The sequence below is a fragment of the Mastigoproctus giganteus genome, chromosome 7, assembly GCF_048544385.1.
Source record: "Mastigoproctus giganteus isolate SK-2022 chromosome 7, ASM4854438v1, whole genome shotgun sequence".
Lineage (NCBI taxonomy): Eukaryota > Metazoa > Arthropoda > Arachnida > Uropygi > Thelyphonidae > Mastigoproctus > Mastigoproctus giganteus.
The window spans coordinates 75760150-75787383 of NC_143581.1; the positions used below are offsets into that span (position 1 = coordinate 75760150).

A 27234-nucleotide genomic window follows, 5' to 3' on the forward strand; every position below is an offset into this window, starting at 1 on the left:
ATTACTCCCTCCAATTGCCTCCCGAACATGCTGATGTAGAAAACAATCATCCAATAAATCCACAAAAGCCTTGCTAGTGCGTGAGTGACCAACCCACAAATTCCACTCAATATCTGGGAAATTAAAATCCGCCATTATAAGACTCTCTGATTTACTGGCCCACTCTATTTCCCTGTACAGTTTCCTATTATACTCGTCAGAGTCATTAGGCCTATAGCACACTCCTACTCTCAATTTTGATCTCCCAATGCTGATGTCACACCAAACTGACTCAACACTGCACTGTCAAGCGATGTCGACTGGCTTCACTTCCTTGGATTTTATGTGTTTCTTAACTAATAGCATAACCCCTCCTCCCTTCCTACCCTGTCTATCCTTTCTGTACACATTGTACTCCCCAAATTCCAGTTATGCATTCCTTATATCTGCGTGACATTATGTCTCTGATATCCCAACAATATCTGCCTTTGATGTTTTGAGCAACACCTCAAATTCATCAAATTTATTTACCAAATAAATTTGATGAATTTGAGGTACACGCAAGTATACATGCACCTGTTCCTATTCTTAGCTACCTCAACACAACCCATGTGTGTACTTGTACCGCAATGACTCCCAGCAGTCTCTGAATTATCCTGCATCTTGTTTTCCAAGCTGCTGCTCATTCCAATAGGAGCAGTGCAAGAATCACTTTCACCTCTGCCAGTGGCTACCGTTAATCTATTAGTCCTTGTATCCCACCAAGCTAGCAGTTTTTCAACCCACCTAACACTGCCTTGATAGCATCAGCAAATATTCTTGCACCCTTTCTATTGAAGTGTATCCCATCCATGTAGAAGCAGTCTCTCCTGTTAACATGTTCCCTATGTTTGTGTATGTTTCTTTTTTGCGGATGGCATACTGAAGAGGCATTGAAGGCAGCATATTTCCATTGTGTAATAACACAGCATTAAGGCTAACATCTGTTCCAGGGAAATTAATAGAGGCACTTTAGAAGTCTCTATAAATAGTCACGATTCTTTGGGAATGTGCTTCATATGTGTACAGAGAGGATGGACAGGATGGGAAGGGAGGAGGGGTTGTGCTGTTGTTTGAGAGGTACATAGAGTCTGGGGAAGTGCATCCAGTTGACATGGATGGACAGTGCAGTGTTTGGTTGGTGTGGTGTGACATGGGCAATGGGAAGGCAGGGGCGAGGGTGGGAGTTTGTTATAGGTCTGATGACTCATGGGTGCAATGAGCAATTGTGCAAAGAGGTGGAGCGGGCCACTGAATCAGAGTTTCTTGTAGTGGGGGATTTTGGTTTCCCAGATATAGACTGGAACTTGTGGGGTGGTCACTTGCACACTGGCAGGGCTTTAGAGGGTTTGTTAGATGATTGTTTTCTGCTGCAGCATGTTGGAGAGGCAACAAGGAGTAATGCTCTTAATATGGTTATAAGGAGTGATTGTTCATGCATTGGGAATTTGCAGATGGAGGAACCACTGGGTGGCAGTGATCACAGTGTGTACTGAAGTAGGATTTACTTAAAGATGTAACTACCATCAGGGGCAAAGGGAAGGATTTTTGCTTTTGTAAAGGTAACCACAGCAGTCTCACAGTTTTTAGGTTCTATACAGTAGGACCAACTGATGATGTTACCAGTGGCAAATTTTAAATGGAAAGCATTCAAGGAAGTAATTGTTAAAGTTACTAGGTTTTTTTTATTCCAAATAAGAATTAATGAGACTCGTGGTAGAGAAGAAATATGCATGGGATGCACATAAATTGTCAGGCGACACAGAAGCCTATTGTAGATAGAAGCTAGTCTGTAATCAAGATACAAAGGAGGTTAGGCAATCAAAGACAGATTATGAAAAATCTTTGACAAAGGATTCAAAGAAAAACAGCAAAGATATCTTTACTTATATAAACTCTAAAAGGAAGGAGATGAATCAGATTGGTCCACATCAATGGTTTGACTGTAGATGATCATTCTCAGATAGCTGCCAAACTAAATGAATATTTTGTATCTACATTCACACATGAGGAGTTATTCAAGGAGGAAAGGGCCAGATGTTTATGAAACTCTTAACAGGGAATTAAATGATTTTCTAATAACTGAGAGTAAAGTAGAGGAGAAATTGTTGAAGTTAAATCTATGAAAGGCACCTGGGGTAGATGGGATCTATCCACTTATATTAAAGGAGGTGGCAAAGGTAATAAGCAAACCCTTAACCATAATTATGAGAGTATCCTTGGACTCGAGGGAAGTCCTCACGGACTGGAGTTGTGCAAATGTATCTCCAACTCACAGGGGGGGGGGATCAAAGGGTGACACAAGTAATTACAGACCTGTTACTTTAACTTCTGTTCCAGGAAAAATAATGGAGTCACTGGTTAAAGAAGCATTGCTGGAACATCTAAACAAGACAGCAGTAATAATTCAGACACAGCATGGGTTTGTCAAGGGGAAGTCTTGTCTGACAAATTTGATTGGATATTATTACGTGGTCACAAACGAATTGGACGCAAAAATAATTTTGATATCATATATTTGGATTTCAGGAAAGCTTTTGATACTGTTGCACAAGAAAGACTGCTGTACAAATTGGAGCAGTATGGCATTAAGGGCAAGTTGGTACAATGGATAACAGATGGTTGAGTGTGAGAAGACAAAGAGTGGTAATCAATGGGTACTGCTCTACCTGGACTAATGTTAATAGTGGTGTCCTCAGGGTTCGGTGTTGGGCCCATTGTTTTGTATATTTATCAATGATATTGATGAAGGTATATCAAGCTTAATGTCAAAGTTTGCAGATGATACAAAGGTTGGCAGGGTTGTTAATAACAGTAATGACAGTATGCTGCTGCAACAGGATCTGGAAAAGTTGGGTAGATGGGCTGAGAAGTGACAACTGAAGTTTAATGGTACAATGGGTATGGGTAGTAGTAACTCCAGAGAAATGTACTACGTGGTGTTACACTCAGGGTAGTGGAGCAATTATGCAGTCAGATATGTAGTTTTCTGAGCAGTGCACACAGGCTGTCAGAGTAGGTCATGGGGTTTTGTCAATGATATATGAAATTTTGCGAGTAGGGATAAGGAGGCGATTATCCCCTTGTATAAGGCAATGGTTAGGCCGCACCTTGAGTACTGCATACAGGTCTGGAAGCAGCCTCATTTTAGGAAGGATGTAGAGTTCCTAGAACGAGTACAGAGAAGTGCAACAAGATGGGCGAAGGGAACAAAGGGGTGTGCTTATGAAGAATAGTTTAAGTTCTGCAAATTGCAGCATCTGGAGACTAGACACCTTTGAGGTGATCTGATTGAGATGTATAAAGCGTTGAATGGTTCGAGCAGGCTCAATGCTAATTGGATACTTCCACTTGCTCAGACTAAGAACCTAAGGGGGACATAGATTCAAATTGAGCAAAGACAGTTGTAGAATAGATGTGCGGAAGTTTGCCTTTAGCCAGCGGGTAGTTGATTGCTGAAACAAACTTCCATTTGTTGTTGTGGAAGTTTATAGGTGAAATAAATTCAAGGCAGAACTACACAAATATTTGGAATGAATGGATCAGTGAAAGGGTTTTTTTAGCTGATGCTGTAGAAGCTTTCTTTCTTGCATCGCGTGCCTCTTCTAATGCTAATGTTCATTGCTGCCATTAGACCATCCTTACAAACAGTGAGTTCACCTTCTGTTTAATAGAATTTACCATAGTCTTTATTACGAAATATTGTTACTTTCACAGAATGATCTAGAAGATTCCACTGTAGTATCCTTGAGGCCAAAAACTGTGCATTATTCTGTGATAGTTCGAGATACCTGATGAGGTCATTAATCTCACTTTCTGTGATCTTATGTGGTTCAGAAGGATAAAGGTTTGGACGAAATGGTGGATCCCTTGACGTAGATGGCTGCTATACTTTTTCATGTATATCAAATTGATGTTCCTCAGTGTCATCTTCATCAGAGTGTACAGAAAAATGATCAGGTGGTTCAGGAATAGGCAGTACTTGACAGTGAGGCATGGGACGAATTGCAGATGGTATATTTGGGCACATCACTGTCCACTTTTTCTTCATTGTCATCCCTTTTCTAATAGTAGGCACCATACACTGCGAAAGGCATAAAATGCCCCTTTCAAATCACCCACATGTTGAGTTTTTGATGTACAGCACGTGTGGAGCCCAGTTCTTGTTGTGGTCGCCTACTTTACATCCAAAGTACAAGAATTAGCCTTTTTTTTATGGCTTGAGTTAAGGGATACTTCCTTGAAGCTAATGTGACTTCTCCACATAAGTAACAGAAGTCATCCGGACTATTTACACAATTATGAGACATATTAATCTTACACGACAGAAATACTGCACAAAAAAAAATAATCTTACAGACAACAACTGTTAACAGAGAACAAATGTCCCAGTACCTAGGGGTATTCGCAGATTACTGCAACAGAGTTGAAGATGCATTTGAGGATATAACTTATCACGTGAAGCACAGCGAGGCGACAGTTATCATTACATGGCAACACCACGTAAGAGCGTGGTGTTGCCATGTATTTTGCCAAGAGCCATAGTTGATAATGTAAAGTAACTCACTAATATGAGACCTGAACTGTAATTCGAAAACAAGAGCCAATCAACAAATTTTAATGTGATTTTCGTGTTCAGCAGCATAAAATTAGTTAAGATTGGGTATTTTCATTTTTGTAACATTTTACTTGTTGACCAGTGTTATCAGCTGTGAGTCTTCATGCATTAAGAATCTGCAGATAAACGACCCACTGGGCGGCAGTGATCGCAGTGTACTAATGTGGAATTTAATTAAAGACACAATTACTGTCAGGAGTAAAGAGAGGCTTTTGGTTTTGTAAGGGTGACTACAGAGGTCTCACAGACAGCTTTTAAATTGTGTGCAGTGGAACCAACTGATGATGTTACCAACAGCAAATTCTAAATGGGAAGTATTCAGTGAAGTAATCAAAGTAACTACTTGGCTTTTCATACCAACAAGGAAATACTGGTCAAGGCTTACACTTAAATGGATGTGAGATGAACTATTGAAACATGTGGCAAAGAAGAAAAGTGCACGAGATGCGTATAAATTACCAGGTGACACAGAAGTCTATGGTAGATATAAATTAATTAAAGGGAAGGGTAGTTTCTTTCATAAATGAGACTACAATGGTCTCAACTAATGATGTTACCAAGAAAAAATTTTAAATGGGAAGTTCAAGACTTAGAATAAATTATTATTATTATCCACATGGTGCAAGGAAACCCGAGGCTTTGCTGCACCAGCCAAAAAAAAAAAAAAAAAAAATCTGAGTTATCCTGTGAGAGAGAGAGAGAGAGAGAGTCAGAAATAGAAAAGAATCACAAAGAAAGAGAAGAATGATGATATCCAGCTCAGGACCCTGGGGGTCCCAAGCCCATACTAACCAGATGTGAACCCCTGATTGTCAGATGAACTGTTGAGACACGTGGCATAGAAGAAAACTGCATGGGATGCATAAAAATTATCTGATGATACGGAAGCCTAGGGCAGATATAAACTCAAGTCACAAAAGAGATTAGGCAAGGCAGATTACGACACATATCTGGAAAAGAATGTCAAGAAAAACAACAGACTTCTTTACTTATATCAGCAGTAGAAGGCAGGGGCTGAATCACATTGATCCATTTGATATCAATGCTCCTACTCAGGTTTCTTAAAGGGTGAATAGTTATTTTGAATCTAGATTCACCCTTGAGGAATTCTCTAGGGCGGGGGGATGTTGGATGTTTATCAATCTCTAACTGGGACCCTAAATGATTTTGTGATAACTAAGAGAAAAGTGGAAGAGAAATTGTTGAACTTAAACATAAACAGGAATCCAGGGTGGATGGGATCTATTCAATTAAATTAAGGGAGGCAGCAAAAAAACGGACAGTAAGCAAACTGTTAGCCATAATTATGAGAGCATCTTTGGATTCAGGGGAGATTCCTGTGGACATGTGTGAATGAATGTATCCCCAATTCACAAAGGAGGATCAAAGGGTGACACGAGTAATTACAGACCTGTTATCTTAACTTCTGTTCCAGGGAAAATGATGGAGTCACTGGTTAAAGAAGTAATGCAGGAATATCTAGACAGGAGTGCAGTTATACTTCAGTCACAGCATGGGTTTGTTTTGGGGAAATTTTATTTGACCATTTTGATTGGATACTCTGAAGCAGTAACAAATCAACTGGATACAAAAAAATTAATTTGATATCACATACTTGGATTTCAGGAAAGCTTTATTTACTTTTGCATGTAATAGACTGCTATAAAAATTGGAGCAGTGTTACATGAAGGGCAAATTACTGCTAAGGATAAAAGGAACGTCAGGTGTGAAAAGACAGAGGAGTTATCAATTGACACTGATCTTCGTGGACTAACTTCATTAATGGAGTTCCACTGGGTTTGGTGCTGGGCCCATTGTTTTCTGTATTTATCAGTGATACTGATGAAGGTATATCTGGCTTAATGTCTAAGTTTGTGGTTTATACAATGGTTGGCAGTGTAGTTAATGACAGTAATGAAGGTATGCTGCCACAATAAGGTCTAGAAAAATTAGGCAGGAGGACTGGGAAATGGCTACTGAAGTTTAACATTGATAAAAGCTAGGTATTGAATATGGGTAGCAGAAATCTTAGGTTAACATACCAAATGGGTGTTACCACACACAAGTAGTGAAAAATGAAAAGAACCCATGGGTAACTGTGCAGTCTGATATGAAGTTCTCTCAGCAGTGCAGACATGCTGCCAGCACAGCAAATAGGGTTTTGATAGTAGGTATAAGGAGGTGATCATCCCATTGTATATGTCAATGGTCTGGCCACATCTGAGTACTGCATACTTGTCTGCAGCCCTTATTTCTGGAAGGATGTAGAGCTGATGGAACAGGTACAGAAAAGGGAAATGAGATTGGTGAAAGGAACAAAGGAATACTCTTACCAAGAAAGGCTTCAGTTCTGCAAATTGCAGTGTCTAGATGCTAAGCACCTGTGAAGTGATTTGATTGAGGTGCTGAATGTTTTGAATGGCTTGAGCAAACCCAAAGCAGCTGGGATTCTTCCTCTTGCTTAGATGATACAAGAGGGACCACAAATTCAAACTGAGGAAGAATGGTTGCAGAATAGAAGTGCAAGAATTTGCCTTCAGCCAATGGGTGATTGATTGATGGAATAAGCTTCCATCAATTGTTGTGAAAGTGGATAATTTGAATAAATTCAAAAAAGAACTAGATAAAGTATTGGGGGGGGGGGTATGGCTAGTAACATGGGGTATTTTTTATTTTTATTTTTTTTTGGTTGATGCTTGCTTTCTTTTCATCATTTGTCACTATTAATAGTAATACTAAAACTAAGATAGCCAGTTGAGCAAATTGTGTTGAACAGTAATGGAACAACAAAGAGATCAACAGCACCATCAATGCTATGTGCAATGTCAGTATTATGTTTATTTTTTAAATTTTTAAAAAATTTAATTAAAAATTTAAAAAATAAGGATATTTAAAGGTACAAAACTACAAGTGAGTAGGATTTTCAACACATTTTTCAAAATGGAAAATGTTTATTTTCCTGGTATTTATTTAATTTTGCTTAATTTTTTTTTTTTTAAATTACATAACTGCATAACTTCATTATATCTTATATTGTTATAACCACTATATAACAATAAAAAATCATATACCTTCAATGCTGATTTTTGGGACAATACAATTTACAAGAAAGACCATCAAAAAATATAAGTGATATTTACCAATTTATCTTGAGGTATTAGATAAATTAGTAAATATGTGCAAGCATACCTTAAGAGTTCTTGTTTGTTAATGCAATAGATCATATTAGCAAGATGTTCTGAGTTCAAAAACGTTTCAAATGAGAAGGTGCTAATGCTAGAGAAGAAAGCTTAAATAACTTCAAGGGGTGTGTCAGGGTAGTTAACTATACAAGAAGTAACTATATATATAAGTTTTATTGTGTATATACAGTAATGTCAGAAGTGTCATCAATAAATACAGTATTGTCAGCATTGCTTGTCCTAAGCAATGCTGTCAGTTTCCATAAGCCCTATTATGTCAGCATTGCTTGTCCTGGTTAGGACAAGCAATGCTGACATAATAGGGCTTACGGAAACGTGGTGCCACCTGGAGATAGGGGATGATGAGTTTCAGTGTGGTATGTAAAATGTATTTAGGAAGGATAGGGCAGATAGAAGGGGTCATGCTTCTTATCAAAAGCAGCCTGAGCGTGATGAAAGCTTTCCCAGATACAGATGTTTTATATGCTAGTATAGAATCTGTATGTCGTGAGATAGTTGCATGCAACGGTATAATGAGAGCAGAAGTAATCTACAGGCCAGGTGATTGAGAAGATTATATAAGAGCCTCTACATGCAAATGTAATGGGCAAGTAACCGTGAATGTCTTATTATGGGCGATTTTAATTTGCCTCTAATTGATTGGAGCAAATGGGAAGGAAACTTAACATGGGGGACAAAATTTTACATTAACTAGATCAGAGATCACCAACCATATGCCTGTAGCACCAAGGTGCCCGCCAAAGGGCTTTCATGTGCCTGCATGAAAAATCAGAGCGATCACCCCGTAGATCCCTGGACCATTTGGATTGTCGAGTCACCACTAACCTGGGGTACTAGGACGGGACATTATATTTATGTCTTGCAGCAACAGCATTCCAAGTGTAACAGGCAAAAGGGTTGAAAAATGTTTTCTTTGGCACTTTTCCAATTGTTTTAGTCTTTTTCAGTTTTCTTTATTCCGATTTCCTCAGGTTTTCTAACCTAACTTTCCCGGTCCTGAAGTTAGGAAGTCTGAAGAGAACCCTGTAAATCCAGTGATTTCATGAAGTAAATATCTGTTTGGCAGTTTTAATCTTCATATGTGTCATTGGAGAAAGAAGCGTAAGGTATCGAATTGAAGAGTTAACATTAGTACGGTACGGTCACAGGAAGGTGACCCAAACTTAATAGGATATGGACTGGAAGAAATTTGCCGTTAATGAGAAAAGATTACGGTTGAGTCATTTCTTTGTCTTCATGAAAAGGGTGAAGCAAGATGACCTTTACTCTCCAGATGTAGAAGTTTTATTGAATAACGACAGTGTTTTGAGGAAGTGCTTTTCTTTCTAAGAATTTTTCAAATCGGCCTGAAAAGAAAAGTATCCTTTTTGGGCAGTTCCTCTAGGATTTTCGTTGAAATAAGACCATTGGTGAGAGTGCTTATAGTTTCTCAGTCCTTTTTGGATACAAGTGTATATGAGGGTAGTGGAAGAGATTTATTGGGCTTTTGTGAGAATTTAACAATTTTATATGTTAAAATCAAATCAAAAGTATATAATTCCTCGGTATAATTTTATACAATATGTTTATTTTTAGGTGGACTCCCACAAAGAGTAACTTAATACAAGTGGAAAAAGACAAATGGGAAAATCGTATCATTTTGACAATGAATGGGAAGAACAATTCCGCTTTATCAGGTGTAATGGAAAGTGTGTTTGTTTATTGTGTCGTAATTCTGTGGCAGTAGCTAAGAAGCATAACATTGAGAGGCATTTTAAAACGAATCACAGAACTTTTGACACAGACTATCCAAATAACTCTGCTATAAGGAAAAACAAAGTTCATGCATTAAAATCTTAAATTTCAATTCAACAGTTGCTTTTCACCATGCACACTGATAAGTCTTCGAATGCAACGATATCACCTTTCAAAATTGTTTATGTTCTTGCAAAAAGAAAAAAGCCATTCGAGGATGGAGAACTAGTTAAGGAAGCAATGTTTTCTGCTGCAGAAACCCTTTTTGAATATTTCAGCAATAAGTCAGCCATTATTTCGTCAATTAAAGAATTACAACTATCTGCTAACACTATAAAAAGGAGGACAGAGGGAATTTCAAAAAATTTAAAGCCACAGTGGGTGACCTTCACACCTGTGCCTACTATTCATTATAGTTTGATGAGTTAACAGACATAACAGATACAGCACAAATAGCAGTCATAGTTTGAATGGTTTTTTATGATAATTCGGTGAAAGAGGAACTTCTAACAGTTCTTGCATTGAAAGGTAAAGCTATAGGAAAAGATATTTATTAAGCATTTAAAGATTATGCTTCGGAAAACAAAATTCCTCTTCAAAAACTAGTGCCAATGAGCACCGATGTTAAGTATCAGAAACAAATTCATTAGTTAGCATAAGAAAGATACTTCATTTCTGGCACTAATTACATACCATTGTATTATCCATCAGGAAATATTCCATGCAAAAGTGATTCATTTTAAGTATGTGATGAATGTGGTAACAAAAATTATAAATTCCATTCATTCTTTAAGTTTGCAGCATAGGCTATTTAGATCTTTCTTGAAAGAAGTTGAATCTGAATATTCAGACTTGATACTCCACACCAAAGTATGACGGTTAAGTAGAGGGAAGATTCTGGAAAGGTTTTGTAAGTTATTTCCCCAAGTTTGAGTAATTTTCGAATCCAGAAATGAGGAGTATCAACAACTTAATGACCACACTTGGTTGTTAGATGTATCATTTCTCACAGATATGAACCTGAAACTTAATGTATTAAATCTTGAACTTCAGGAAGAAGACAAGAATATTGCTGAAATGATTAGTTTAATCAGTGCATTCAGTACTGTCATGAGATATTTTTGCACCCTAGGCAAATCAAGCATTTACCTAGGGCATATGGATTACCTATCAAATTAAATAATCCGCATGACGGTGAATTGCCCCTATTGCCCCAAATTGTGCCCTAGGCATTTTGCTTCGATGCCTACCATAACATGAAGGCACTGAGTGCATTCAAGGTAAACTAAACTTGTGAGAATCTGACATAAGAAAAAAGTCACCATTACACTTCCCTTATTTGAAAAAGTTTATTATTGAAACTGCCACTGAAAAGAGTTTTGATATTCAGCCTTTTGTGGAACACCATGAAGAGCTAACGCAAGATTTCAGATGGCATTTCCAGGATATGAAATATGTTCTAAATCCTTTCAATAATGTAGACATTTCTGAGATTTCAATATTAATTGGTAACTTATTTAAAACAGACATTGCAGAAACTGAACTAGAAATTGCTAACCTTCAAAGTGACACTGTTTTACAATCATATAAAAAAGATAGACTTCTGGAATCGGGTGGACAAGAATAAGTATCTTTGTTAAAAAATGTAGGGCTGATGGTGAACTCTTGCTTTGGTTCAACGTACCTCTTCAAATCATTATTTTCTAGCATGAAGTTCATAAAATTAAAGAATAGATCTAGACTCAAAGATGCACATGTAATTGATTGTTTGCAAGTTGGGTGTTCATCTTATACTCCAGATTTTCATTTGATAAATGAAGAAATACAATCACAAGTTTCACATTAATTTTAATTAAATTTTATTTTATTATTTAAAAATCATAAAATAACATTATGTATAACAGAGTATGTAATGTATGTATTAATTTTCTAGTTTATATCTTTCAATGTAAGACCCTTAATAAATGCATTGTTCTTTGGTGCCTGCGACCGTTTAATTAATATCAAAAGTATCCAGTCACCATGAAAAGATTGGCAATTACCGAACTAGATTGTTATTTGTATCAACATGTCAGGGAAATTATTAGGGAAAAGAATATTATAGACCTGATCATCACCCCACGAATCAGATGACATAATAGGGCTGAAAGTACAGAAACAGTAGCGGTGAAGCGATCACGGAGTTCTAGGGTGGACAATGAAGAGAGGGGGGGGGGTAGCAGTAGTTAAAGGCAAAAGAATGGATTATAATTTCAGGAAAGGAAATTATGATGGCCTAAGATGCTACTTGGCCTCTATTAACTGGGTAGATATCTCACAGAGAGCTAATACAATTGAATTATGGTATACCTTTAATACAATCACAGAAGCCTTGAATGCATGCATACCATTAAAAAATTTGTAAAGGAATAAGAGAAGTTTACCTCAATATGATACGTAGAACACTTCCATATGATACTCTCCAGAAATTAAAATGAACAATTAAAAAAATCGAAAAACTTACATTACAGTCAAAAATTATTAAAATTCAATTGAACACAATTAAAAATCAATTTAAACGCAAAAATTAATTTAATGAAAAAAATTCACTTCCTTTCTCTCCAGGTATAACCTATTGATTACACACAATTATGGGGGATTTTTTGAACAGCTTGGTGCAAAATTACATTAGATTAACACTAAGATACTTGGCCCAAAGTTACCATATTTCTTTTCTAGAATATTGCCTTCAAAACAACATTGTTCCAAAGTTTGCCAAGGTCAATTTAAGTCACAAAATTTTGGGCATAAAGCAACTAGCACTTACCACATCATAATGTAGTTAAACTTGCCTTAAGATTTTGGTATTCTAATAAACATAAATACCTTTCCCATGTTAGGAAACTTCGTGACAAATTAAAAAAATTATCTACATCCTAACGATTGGTCTGTATTGAAGACCACCATAGATTTGTAACATGAAGCACAGGCCTCAGAAATAAAAAACAAAAACGTTAACAAATTGAATACATTATTGGGAGTGTCAGGACACATTCATATGAGTTCAAACACATTGTCGCAAGCTTGCGATCAAGTGCATATGAGTTGGATGACGACCTCGCCGCATACACATAATGTGCTACCGCAGAATACTTCAGCTAGTTCGCAAACACCGCCTCGCCCGACCTTTAACAAACCAACATGTTCATAAACACCGCCTCGCCCAACATTTAACAAATCGACATATCAACAGGTTACAAATCTTTCCTCGTATATGCTATCGCAGGACCAGATTTATCTTTTATCCAAAGGATTAAATTATAATTTGCCACCTCGAAAACTACCTAAAAAACAGTGCATAATTGATACTGAATTTGGACTTATTTATTTATTCAACAAGTTAACCAAGTAGTGATTGGCATAAAAGAAATGCGACTTCCTAAATTGAATACCCATGACAGTTCAGCTTTACGCAAACTTCGGGAAAATAAAGACATTATTATTCAGAGAGCAGATAAAGGGGATAACAGTGGTAATACTCGAGAAACCTGATTATATTAATTATTTAGATTCAGTTGTATCTATTCCACTTATCTTGAAGTAGACCCGGCATTATTTACCAATTTGGTCAATCAATAAAAGAAAACATTAACCATGTATTGAAAAAATTACTACATTACTAGGGCTCAGTTAAAGCAATATTACATACAATATTCCTGCACTTTTCGGTCAGGTAAAATTACATAAAACCAGATTTCCTATTCGGCTTATTGTTTCCTACAGAAACTTGGCATTTTCATCCAGGCACATGTATCTAGCATTATAAAACCCTTTAGACAGGAGATACAATTTGGGATTAAGAACTACGATACATTATTTAATAAACCAACCTTAAGGACTGTAGCCTTGGTGATAATGATAATTTATTTTCACTAGATTGATTGATTGATTTTTTGATTTGGTAGTTGTTGGCGCATCGGCTTCTGTGGCCATATTGCACCTCCCAAGGTTTTTGCAGTACTTTGATCCAAGCCCGAGGCGGGAATCGAACCCGCGACCTTTGGGTTGCCGGGCAGGTACTTTACCCACTCGGCTAGCCCCATATTTTCACTAGATGTTACCTCGTTATATACAAATGTAAACAAAGAATATACATTAGATATTCTTTGGGATATGTTAAATAATAACTCAATACCGATTAATTATACAAAGCTTCTTATTAAGGAAATTTTTCATTTAATTAAACTCTTTGTTGAAATCAACTATATCACCTTTCGAGACAAAGTATACAAACAAATTTTTGGGTTGCCAATGGGATTAAACCTGAGTGGCTTAAAATCGGAGATCTATCTCTCAACGATTGAGCTTATACATTTGACACCTTTTCTACCCCGTATTACTTACTATGGGAAGTATTTAGAAAATGTTTTAGTTATTACTGATAGTAGCACCATCCAAGACATTTTACATTCGTTTAATAATATTCATTCTAGACTCAAATTTACATTGGAAAGGGAGAATACGGATACTAAGTCATTAAATTTTCTAAATTTAGCACTTACTCGGGACTTGAATAAAATCCAATTTAACATCTATCGTATACCTACAAACACTGGTATGCTTCTGCATTATAACAGCTACCATCCGTTCACCTACAAAAGATCGATTATCTTTAATCAATTTCTCAATGCCTATAAATATTCAGTGAGGGAATCGGCTTTGGGCACAGAAATATAAATATTAACCAGCAGATTCTTAAACAGGGGTTACCCCCTTGCTATAATAAACCGAATTAGGGTACAAGCTAAGGATAGGATACAAAACACTAAACCAACCAACAATAGTAATATCAAAAAATACTTTATTTCTGTTCTATATGTTGAACAGTGACACAAACAGCTTAACAGATTCTTTAAAGATACCGAATTTAAAATTGTGACCAGGTCAATACAGAAAATACACACTATACTGAAAAATTGCTCAGTCCTTTCCTCGTTTGCAACACAAATAAATGACCTGGTATACATCATTTCTTGCGGTGATTGCGACTCATCTTATCAGGGTTCTATGAGGTTTCCTCTCAATTTTTGTGTTAACAAACATGTGGCCTCAGTTCATGCTTCTCGTTCCGTAGTGTCAGAATTAGCCTTTCCTGCTGTTAACGAAAAACATCCTTTTTTTACTTAACGAAGCCAAAATACTTAGTGTCCAACGTAATCATACAAAACCATTGAAATCAAAATACACGAGAATTCTGTTAATGTTTGCCAGCCGTATCTAATCTCTGATTCATAGTCTTTTACGAGCATGCACAAAGACAAATAATCCATATTTAAGTTTTATGCTCACACCCCATTCGGTAATTTTCATTCCTGTGATCACACAACATATGGTCGAAAAGCGTTGTCAGCTTCAGAAAGGAAAATCGTTTTGCAATTTTTTTGTTAAATTAGTTTTTTACTTGATTTAAAATTTTTAATTACATTTAAATTGATTTTTAATTGTGTTCAATTGAATTTTAATTATTTTTGACTGTAATGTAAGTTTTTCGATTTTTTAATTGTTTTTATTTTAATTTATGGAGAGTATCATACGGAAGTGTTCTATGTATCATATTGAGGTAAACTTCTCTTAGTCCTCTACAAATATTGATATCAACGTAGAACGTTTTGAGCTCTATAATTATAAACCATTATAAAAATACTCCAAGAGGAGGATTCTATGTTGGATGAATAATGAAGTCGGCAGAAGAAGATGGCATAAAAACTTATAGAGCAGTTAAAAGTACTGAAGACTATATTGATCTGTAATAGTGCCACAGAAAAGGTGAGGCTGGCAAAGGCAGATTATGAGAAATTGCTGCCAATGAGAGCAAGGCATGGGGATAAGGAATTCTTCACATATATAAATGCAAAGAGAAGGACAAATCAGTTGGATCCTTATGTAATGGACACTGGATCAGCTGGATATTATTAGATATCCCAGCTGATCTTGCAGATGAACTCAACAGTTACTTTGCATCAATATTTACAGAAGAAAAACTTCTGTAAATATTGATGTCAATTGGAAATTATGGGAGTAAAGTTGTAAATTATATAATTAGTGATACTGAAATTTCACAAGATTATTTAATTAAAAAAACTTTTGAGCCTACAGGTGAGTAAGGCTCCAGGGTTTGAAGGGGTTGAGTGCAGAGAACAATTGAGGCTAATTATGAGAGCAACACTAGTCTCAGTAGAGATTGGCTCCCACGCAACCTCCAAACAAAAGAGCAAGCATAGCCTCCATGCACAATATACGACTCGGACTTGCATCCTGGTTGACAGTTCCATTCTCCCAAACAACAACGGAATTCGCTCCAGTGGCGAATAAATCCTACTCTTCCAAATATCCATGGACGGGACATGGGTCCCACAAGCGACTACTCAACAAATGACTTTGCATTGACTGCACTGTATGGACCTGAACCTGGTTCTTGAATACTCAATCCTGACCTACAGACGTAGTATACACCAAAAGTGATGAGCAGCCCTCTACACATTATCCTATGGACGCTAAAATCTGATTTAACAGGACAGGACCCAGCTCCAATGAGCGACCTCCAAATAGGCGGCCAAACTTGGCTCATATGGACATCAGAGAAGAGGACTTAAATCCTGGAAGAGAATCAATCCTACTGGTCTATACCTAGCGCCACATGGACAAATTGCTGTCTTTGCACACAGTGCCCTATTGACGATCTGAGCCAGCTTCCTTGCCTGGCTCACCTTTTTTACCCCTCCCTGGTGGGCAGGGGAGGTGACGGTGCCACTGTCTCCCCCCACCACCACCCCCATTCTTTCTTTCTCTCTCTCTCTCTCTCTCTCTCTGGTGGGGCATGGGCATACCCCACTGTAAACTGAAGCTGTCTTCCCTATCGGCTCCATGTCTTTGCCTTCTTCCCCCCATTCTACCTGCAAGCAAGTGAATGCCCCACACAATCTAAATTAAACTATCTAAAATCATCTTCGCCCCCTACTTTCGGTCTCCCCGCCACCGAGCGCAAAAAAAAAAAAAAAATTATTTATTTATTTATTTTTTTTAGGTCCTAGCCACTGAAATCTCAGGAAATTAGGTGGCAGGACCTGCCAGAGTACAACTAAAACTACTGGGTTTCCAGGTCTGCCTCCATGGGGCAAAAGTGGGGCAACGTTGGGTCCAGTGGCTAAATGACTAGATGAACAATGGTACATGACATGCACACCCATCACAATGCAAGTAACTTGGAGATGGGGGGGGAACCCCTGGTGCCGCTCGACACCAAACACACTTTACACTTTAATCATTGAGTATGTCCTCCAATCTAGATCTCTGATTGTGTCCTGTATGAAACTACAACTGGGCTTGCCACTTGACATTCATTTGGAGTGAGGTCTGGATTCACCTCTTTATGGAGTGTGTGATTTGGTTTTTAGGAGCATTAGCAACTAAGGCCATATTGCTCCGGGATATGCGGTGGTCATTCCCTGACCTTTCTGCATCCTCCGTATTTGGTGGTGACGGGCTCGAACCCCGGTCTAAATCAAGAAACGTGTGCTACGCACTGCTGCTCCTTCCCACCTGGCTACGGAGTTGCCCCTCTTTACTGAGACTATAGTTTAAGCAATCACATGTGGAGTGGGTTTATGAGTAATTCTAGCTATTTCAGCCCCTGCACAACACATTTAGCTGATAAAAGGAATGTGCCAGTACCAAAGTAACAGTTTGGCAAAGAAATGTAGGGGAACGGCAATTATTTTAAAAGTGCGGATAATACACGAGGGACTGTCAAAGGAATTATAATAGCTACAATATGAGGTGTTACCCGAAAGTTCCCAAAATGTATTTATAAAATAAATGAGACTCACCATGGGTCTCGTCACCTTTGAAGTAGTCCCCTTTAGAGCGTAAACACCGATCCTAGCACTTCTCTCATGATTTGAATACGTCCTGAAAGTTCTTCTTTATCAGAGTATTCAGCACCACCTGAAATTCATTAATTCTAGCAACACGATCATCCACTGGGATGATCGTGTTGCTTGGTTTCTGGGTCATACCCATATACCCAACTCTAAGTGATGACCGTAGAAAGGAAGTTTTGATCACTCCTGGTCCATACTTGAAGATCTCTGTTAACTTTTGGTCTTTAACTCAGTTTGATTTTTATTCTTGGGGAGAAGTTGCATGCTAAGTCTGGCAAATAAGGGGGGGAGACAATTGTAATGTTGTAAGATGTCAAAAACTTTGCCACAGCAAGAGATGTGTGCATCGGCATGGTTTCATGATGAAGGACTCAGTTCTTTGTGCAGCACTTCTCTGGACGTTCCCTGCTGACGACTTCCCTTAACCGCCTCAGGAGTCGCAGTAGAACTTTCAGTTGATGGTCTCCCTTCTATTGCCAGGAGGGATGAATTCCTTATGGATAATCCTATCAATGTCCAAGAAAACAAATCAGCACGGATTACACATTGCTCCTCACTTGTCGGGCTTTCTTCGGTCGGGGTGAAGATAGGCTCTTCCACTGGGATGATCGTGTTGCTTGGTTTCTGGGCCATACCCATACACCCAACTCTTAGTGACAACCATAGAAATGAGGTTTTGATCACACCTGGCACATTCTTGAAGATTTCTGCTAACTTCCATGCACTTTTGGTCTTCATTTAGTAACCGTGGCACGAACTTGGCTGCATTCAGGAAAGCTTTTGATACTGTTACACAAGGAAGACTACTGTACAAATTGGAGCAGTATGACATTAAGAGCAAGTTGCTACAATGGATAAAAGGATGGTTGAGTGGGAGCAGACAGAGAGTGGTAATCAATGGATACTGCTCTTTGCGGACTAATGTTGTTAGTGGTGTCTCCCAGGGTTCAGTGTTGGGCCCATTGTTGTTTTGTATATTTATCAATGATATTGATGAAGGTATATCAAGCTTAATGTCAAAGTTTGCAGATGATACAAAGGTTGGCAGGGTTGTTAATAACAGTAATGACAGTAGGCTATTGCAACAGGATCTGGAAAAGTTGGGCAGATGGGCTGAAAAGTGGCAACTGAAGTTTGTTTGTTATTTGGTTTTTAGGAGCATCAGCAACTAAGGCCATATTGCTCCGGAGATATGCGGTGGTCATTCCCTGACCTTTCCCCATTTTCCGTATTTGGTGGTCACAGGCTTGAATCCCGGTTTAATCAAGAAGCGTCTGCTACACACTGCTGCTCCTGCCCACCCGGCTACGGAGGCACCGGCATCTAAATTTTAACATCGATAAATGCAAAGTGCTGCATATGGGTAGCAGTAACCCCAGAGAAATGTACAAACTGGGTGGTGTTACACTTGGGGTAGTGGAGAATGAAAGAGACCTGGGGTAATTGTGCAGTCAGATATGAAGTTTTCTGAGCAGAGCAGAGAGGCTGCCAGAATAGGTCATAGGGTCTCAATGATATACAGGAATTTTGCAAGCAGGGATAAGGAAGTGATTATCCCCTTGTATAAGGCAATGGTCAGGCCACACCTTGAGTATTACGTACAGGTCAGGAAGCCTCATTTTAGGAAGGATGTAGAGTTGCTAAAACAGAGAAGAGTGACATGACTGGAAAGGAGAACAAAGGGGTGCTCTTATGAAGAAAGGCTTAAGGTCTGCAAATTGCAATGTCTGGAGACTAGGCACCTGCAAGGTGATCTGGTTGAGGTGTATAAGGCCTTGAATAGATTGAGCAGGTTCAATGCTGATGGGACTCTTCCTCTTGGTCGGATTATAAACCAGAGGGGGCATAAACTGAAATTGAGGAGAGACAGTTGTCATCTAGATGTGTGGAAATTTTGCTTTAGTGAGTAGCTGATGGCTGGAAACAAACTTCCATCTGTCATCGTGGAAGTTAACTGCTTAATTAAATTCAAGGCAGAACTAGACAATCATTTGGAATGAATGGATGGGTAAAATGGGAACGGTTTTTTTTTTTTTTTTTTTTTTTGGCTGATGCTGTATAAGTTTGCTTTCTTGCATCATATGCCTCTACCAATGCTAATGCCTACTGTCTTCACTATGACCACCCAAGTGTATCCCAATGGATGGATTTTCATGAAATTTTTATATTTGGTTCTTTTAGAAAGATTTGTTGAGTCATTCCAAATTTCATTAAAATGAAAACAACAGGAATCTGGCAATTATTACTGCCTGGATTGCAACTGTCTGTATTTAAAATACATTCCACTCCAATTATGAAATATTTTGTAAAGTGCCTACAAACAATGCTATGGGCTTGCTCATATAATTTTCTCTTCTTCTAGTTAAGTACAATCACAGAAAACGAAAAAACAATCATATAATTTAAGCAAAAAAATCATACGTTCCTGAAATATAATGCACTAACTGAGTGTTTCTGGTATCTGGCAAAAAGAGATCAAGTTTCTAGGCAGGCTTGTAAAATATTCTGATGATGCATCATTTATCTTAAAACAATTTTTGCATATTTTGATTTGTCTTAGCTAGGAGAAGAGAAAGTTGTCTGAGCAGGCTCATAGCATCACTTTGTAAGTGCTTTTCAAAATATTTCCTAGGAACGCACTGTGTTTTACAGAAGGATAATTGTAATCCTTGCATTGCTGACCCTTCATCTTAAATTATGTTTATGTGTAGTGTGCATCTCACTCGCGCTCTTTGATATTCCACAGTGTGCTACTTGAAAACCTAAAATATAAATGAGGGACCAAACTGCTAATCCACACCTGTATATCATGTGATTGGAGAGTTAAAGTGAGTAATCCTTTCCTCTGTGAATTTGCTGAACATTATAGGCTCAGAGAAGTGGGACTTCCACCACAGCAAGTTCTGCGAAGAAAGTTTTTTTGGGGAATTTTTAAAAAATTAAAGATAAAAACTTTATACCTAAATGCTTTTAAATATTAATTTGCACTTGTTTTCAACAAGCTACCGAATATTAAAATGAAATTATTGCCAAAAATTAAATAAGAAAAGTTTTAAATTATAAAATAATTCAAAAAAATATATATATTAAAAAAAATTGTTTTTGTTATTATTTAATGCAGTAATATTCTCTAAATCTGTTAAGTTACCATTTAAATCAATTTCTTGAGCAGAAGTCCAGAGAATTTTGCTTTGTTAAACCCAAATTGGACAACAGTTGCCAAAAGGTGTGATCACTATTTTTGTGTTACTGTTTATTAAAATTGTGTCTGTTATCAGGTGGAAACACACAAGAGAGATAGCAGCATGTATTGCAATATTTCAAAACATTCAATAGATGCTTTATTTGAATCATATGAAATGAACTTGTAAAATGTAAATTTATGTATCTACTCTTAAAAGGTTATAGCACTTTATTACAAGTTGAAGTAATTCACCATATGCTGTTTTAATTTTGAATAGCACTTATACATTTTTAATAGCTTTACTTAGAAAAAATACTCCAAATTCAATCCAAACAACAACAACAAATACTAACTTGATCATAATATGGGGTAACAACCCCTATACTAAATTCATCTAACTTTCCCCATGCATTCGGCCACGACTTTTGCAATTCTGACACTCTTTCAGCAATTTCATACACCTGAAAATATACAAAATAAAAATTTCCAAAAGTATCTAGACAACTGAGTGTTCTCTTTTATAGTGTATCCAATTTATAGTTTACAATGTTACTTTTCAGAAGCAGCTGTTTGCACCACTTTTTCTGATTAATATATCTGTAAGCATCTAACAGTAACTTTTTGAAATTTGTTATTTGTAATACAGGCAACTCTCGGTTTATGAACGAGTTCTGTTCCAAGACGTTCGTCATACGTTTTGTTCGTTATGTGTATCTTGCATTTGTGAGCTTTTATGATACGTATTGTATATGTTAGCAGCCATTTTAGAGCATCCACGCCTTCCATTAAAACTATGTACTAAACATTGAATGGTCTATACAATACGTTTTATTATAATGTATATATATATATATATGTACTGTACATACATATGTATTCAACTTTTACTCGTCAATATCTTCATCAGAGTTCATGTAAGAGGCATGTAAACCAACAGTTTTTTTACTGGCTAGATTAGTTTATTAATCAAGAATAGTTCAGTTTAATTATCATATAATAATTTTCTGATAATTATTATAATAAACACATTTTTATAAGTTTATTTATTTAAATGTTACAATTATGTTCACTATACATTTGGCATTTCATTTTATAAGGAACTCTATCTATTGGCGAATTTAAGAAATTTTAAATGAATTGTGACGTTTGTTATAGGGAATGTTCATAAATTGAGAGTTGCCTGTACTTAATAAAATTTAATGACCTAAATCAATATTTATATATACTGGAATAACAACATCACCATTTTCTTGTGTATGCATCCAATTAAATATAGGAATCTTGATGATGTCACTATATTTTTGTGGAACATAATGTGCCCATAGTGAAACATAATTTAGGAAATGTAATTTGTTGTTACTAACCTGGGCATGTTGTTTGTTCACTTAGAGGCCTCTTGATGCATCATCAGCAAGTCCAGTCTTTATGACTGTAGTAATACATGCAGTGGTAGGCTAGAATTTTTGGGCCCATATGCAAAGACCACTGAAGGGCTCCCTCTTCTTATTTTTATTGACATGAAATGCCAATGCTTTACTTGTAAAAATATTATTTATAGTGAACATGCACTATAAATTTAATATATTAAAAAACATTAAAAAAGTTTGCATATCAAATTAAGCAATCTTGTCAAAAGAGAAATAAAGCAGTTCAACCTATGTCAGAATACATATTTATTTATTTCCTGATGAAAGGTTATAAGCAGTGATGAGTTGTGAATATTTTAACAATGGGCTCGCAGTTTTTCGGACTTTCTACTGAGTAAATTTGATTGGTCACGGAAGTGACGTCATCCACGCCTTCCACCAGAGGTGCTTCCCACACTTGCACTACCAGTAGTGTGATTAGAGCGCGTGATGCATTTTTCGTGACCGGTATGATATCTCGAGTCAGGAGCATTCAGGGTGGACAATGCAGCTTAATATCCCCTTAACCATGCATACAAGTGAATGTATAAAACATTCCTAGGTCTATCTAAAAAAAAAAAAAAAAAAAAAAAAAAACTTAAAAATCTGGTCGTCATGCCTCGTCTTACGATGATAACTGGATACAACAGTGTCTGGAGTTCTAACTTTTTAGAATTTTTGTGTAGTATGACATCACAATCATGCTTCCCGAAGTTACTACTGCAGTAAGTATGATTGCAACAATACAAATACTTGTCAACAATTTCTTTTTTCGTCTCGCATTTTCATTTCATTCCACTGTTAGGTTCCCCTAACAGCTGCATATGTCGTTTCAACTACAAGATCGGTACACCAATCAGTGCTGTTTTACAGAGATATTTAGATACATTGCACTCGCAAGTATACATCTCTTACTTTAGTTATCATAAATCCATTGTATCTTGTCTTCCAGAAATTATGAAAATCTGTGAATGATAATAAAATATTGACAATAAAAAAAAAAGCTCTTTTATTTCGTAATCGATATATACAAATCAAAATACCTAAAATAAACGCGAAAGATGTTTTGCATAAACCATCTACCATGCGTGCTCGGCATATGCACAACTTTGTTTTTTTTTTTAAACCAGGAAAACATAATGGATACATTTTTTTTCGTGATAAAAAAAAAAGAAAAAAATTTTAAAGGCACCTCCATAGCCAGGTGGGAAGGAGCAGTAGTACATAGTACACGCTTCTTGATTAGACTGGGGTTCGAGCCTGTCACCACCAAATACGGAGGATGCGGAAAGGTCAGGGAATGACCACCGCACATCCCGGAGCAATATAGCCTTAGTTGCTAATGCTCCTAAAAACCAAAAAACAAACAAACAAACAAACATAAAATTTTAATATTGCGAATAAAAAATAACATGAAATATTTCCCATATCACAAATAACATAAAAACTATCACAAAACATTCCACAATATAAAAAATTATATTGTGGAATGTTAAAAAACACTAAAAAATTTTCTAGAAAAAGTAAACAAAAAATCACAGATTACATGAAAAAAAAATTATTTCACAAATATTCAAGAAAAATTTATTCTAAAAATTGCCATATAGAATTTACTTTTTTATTAATATTTGTTGTCAATCTTCTGCTTTGCTCAATAGCTGAGCGATGATTTGACATAATGATCCGGATCAAATTAAAGCAATGGTTTTCCATTTAGATGTATGGTCTTCATAATCTGCAATGTGCTTAATTGTCACAATATTATTCATTACGCTGAAAGCTGAACTCAGCTTCGGCACTGCTAATCACAATGGTTTCAAAGATGTTTTCTGGCTTTCTTAATTGAAAAGGTAATTTCACTCGATTTAAGCTCTATTAAGCTCTTATTGCTATTTATATTATTTCACTCGATTTTAAAAATAAACTGTCTTCGACAAAATCTCTAAAATCATTCATTTTTATTTCATATTTTATCAGAAAATTACTTAAATTTCTTATTCGGTTTTCACCACCTTGCCATTGAGATGAAAGTTCTTTCACATTCCAGGATTTCGGGTAGCATATGTTTAAAATTTCTTTCAATGGCATTGTTATTTTCTTTATTTAATTTAAAATCACCCTGTTGCATTAATAATTTATCCTTTAAGAATAAAACAATGCATTTAATAACATGTCACAAAGTAATTTTTTTACTTTTGATTTTGATTCCTTCAAATTCTTTCCACTTCAAACATGATCTCAATTTTAGCTTCATAATTTCCTTCGGAATTTTTCAAATTAGCAATAGCATTTATAGTTCGAATAATTAATCTATATGCTTTTACCATTGTGATTCTGTAAAGCTTCTGAAAGGTAAGAGAGTTCCTGCAGGATGTCAATCATTATGCTAAATGGTTAAGAAATTCCAAAGTTAAAAGTCGATTTAATAATCCGGAATATTTTACTTCTGATTCAAAGTGTTTGCACAAAGCAGAATAATTCCTCCAACCCACAATTGTCGTCCGCGAGCTACAAGCTGCTCATTGTAGACCAAACACACGATCGATCTTTATAGTTTCCACATCAAGTTCTTTAGCAATCATCCTTAATTCGCGCTAGTTTTTTGGAGATTGGTAATACAGTTTTTTTTTTTTTTTTTTTTTAATTATTATTGCCTGTATGCCATTATATTTTAGAACATTTTCTACACAGTGAAAGGTGCCAATATTTCACACGGATATTCAGCTACTGTGACCATGTAAACATAGACAGGAGAAATTTACTGGAAGGAATGGATCAGTCACTTCTCTGAAAAACATATAACTGTTTGTTGGAGTAAAGGGGAACCCAACACAGGTTGACCAGAGGCTATAACCCGTATCAAGAATCTTTTTAATACTCTGACTGGCTATGGAAAGCATATTGACTAGCGCAACTTCTCGGCATGTGACTGCATAGGTTTTACGGATACCATTAACTCTGTGAAACGGTAATCCTTTCACCCTTAATTCGCACTTTCTAATTACCTAAATTGCCTCAAGGCCAGAGGTGAGAAAAATGCATACACAGTTGTCTCTCCTAACCGGTTCATTACATGGAAATTTTCATCTTTCAAAGGAAACAATTTTAAATGCAATTACCAAGGCGAATCAAAAAAATTCGGTATAAAGAAGTTCGTTAAACAGAGGTCCGACTGTAATTAAATCAAAAATGAAGCAATTTTAAAATACACAACCGATCGATTGTGCCATTAAAATGCTAGGAATGGGTTCCCGCTCGCCCCACCTTAGTTTTGGCTCTGGATACTTAATCATTGCATTCATGATTTCATTTGTAAAATAAATGATCAGCTCAACAATGGGCTCGCAAATTTTCAAAAAAATAAAAAATTAATAACAATGGGCTCGCAAATTTACAAAAAAAATAAAAATAAATAACAATGGGCTCTCGTGAGCCCACTATAGCTCACCACTGGTTATAAGTGACTAGATTGTTATTGTTGTCGTTATTTTGGTTTTTAGGCGCATTAGCAACTAAGGCTATATTGCTCCGGGGATATGTGGGGGTCATTCCTTGACCTTTCCGCATCCTCTGTATTTGGTGGTTACGGGCTTGAACCCCGGTCTAATCAAGAAGCGTGTGCTATGCACTGCTGCTCCTGCCCACCTGGCTATGGAGAAGTGACTAGAATGCAATAAAATAATATAATTAAATAAAATAAGATTATCAGTTAAGGTTATTTAAAAAAAAAAAAAAAAAACTTATCTGCATTAAAGTTTACTAATTACGTAAAGAAAAAAATAAATGTATGAAAAATGCATATGTACTTGACCATTACATAAATCTGAAAGGCCATAAACTAACAAAGGAGGGATTGTCACAAGCGCATGTGTACACACGCACGCACACTCTTAGAGGGTAAAGCCAAAGATTATTCATTTTTAATGTGGCACCCAGAAATCTGGTCATTTTAATTTTGTTAAAGGAGGACTAGTAATATTTAGTTAACTTTACTCTCATTAGCAGGTTGTTCTTTGTATAAATCTGCTTACCAGAGGCACTGTTAGCAATTAGGCTTTGAAGTATTCATCATCATCATCAGCCATTTTCAATCCACTGCAGGATGAAAGCCACTCCAGCAACTTTCCAGTTCCTTCTGTTTTGAGCACTGGCCATCCATTTACTACCCAAACACTCATGAATTTCATCTATCCATCTCCTCCTTTGTCTTCCAGGTTTTCTTCTAGCTTCTCTTGGGTACCATTCTGTTATTTTCTTAGTCCATCTGTCATCATGTCTTTGAGCTATGTGTCCTGCCCAAGACCATTTTAGTTCTTTTGTGTTGATAAGAATGTCCTTTACTTGAGTTTGCTATCTAATCCATGTGATTCTCTTCTTATCTAACAGTCTGATTCCCAATATAATTCGTTCCATTCTTCGCTGTGTAGTTCTCAGCTTCTCTTCCATTCTTTTGGTGAGTGCCCAAGTTTCACTTCCATAAGTCATGGTGGGGAGTATACACTGATTCATTATTTTACGTTTCAGACAAACTGGGATATTGCTCTTCAGTATGTGACTATATTTCCTGAATGCTATCCATCCAAAATTTATTCTTCTCTTGTCTTCCAGCCATTTATCATTATTACAGCTAATAACTTGTCCCAGATAAGTATATGACTCCACCTTTTCAATTACTGCTCCTTCAATCATTATTTCCCTTTCTGTGGCATACTTGTTCATCATTACCTTTGTTTTAGCCATATTCATCTTTAGTCCAAAATCCTTACTAACTGTGCATAAACTGATTAAGATTTTCCTCTAATTCTTTGGGATCGTGGCTTATGACCACAATGTCATCTGCAAATCGTAAATGGTTTAGGTACTCTCAGTTCACATTGACTCCTTTCTGCAACCAGTCTAATGTTCTGAAAGCTTCCTCAAGGGCAGCAGTAAACAGCTTCGGAGAAAAATGTGTCTCCTTGTCGAACACCTTTCTCGATTTTAAATTTGCTACTGTCTTTGTCTAGTCTAATAAAGGAGGTAGCACTCTCATATATTTTATTCAAAATCATAATATATGGGGTATCTATGCCTTGTCTTTCCAGTGCCTGAAACATTGCCTTATGCTGTATGGAGTCAAATGCCTTTTCATAATCCACAAATGCCAGGCATA

At 36.6% G+C, this 27234-nt stretch overlaps 1 protein-coding gene across 1 annotated transcript in view; it reads right to left on the minus strand.

Moving 5' to 3' along the window:
• The window catches only part of Helz (Helicase with zinc finger), a 509821-nt gene that overhangs the window by 41242 nt on the left and 441345 nt on the right, over positions 1 to 27234 (minus strand). Inside the window, exon 13 of the mRNA XM_090378353.1 lies at positions 21030 to 21137. Coding sequence (XP_090234479.1) covers positions 21030 to 21137 — 108 coding nt within the window. The remainder of the gene's footprint in view (positions 1 to 21029; positions 21138 to 27234) is intronic.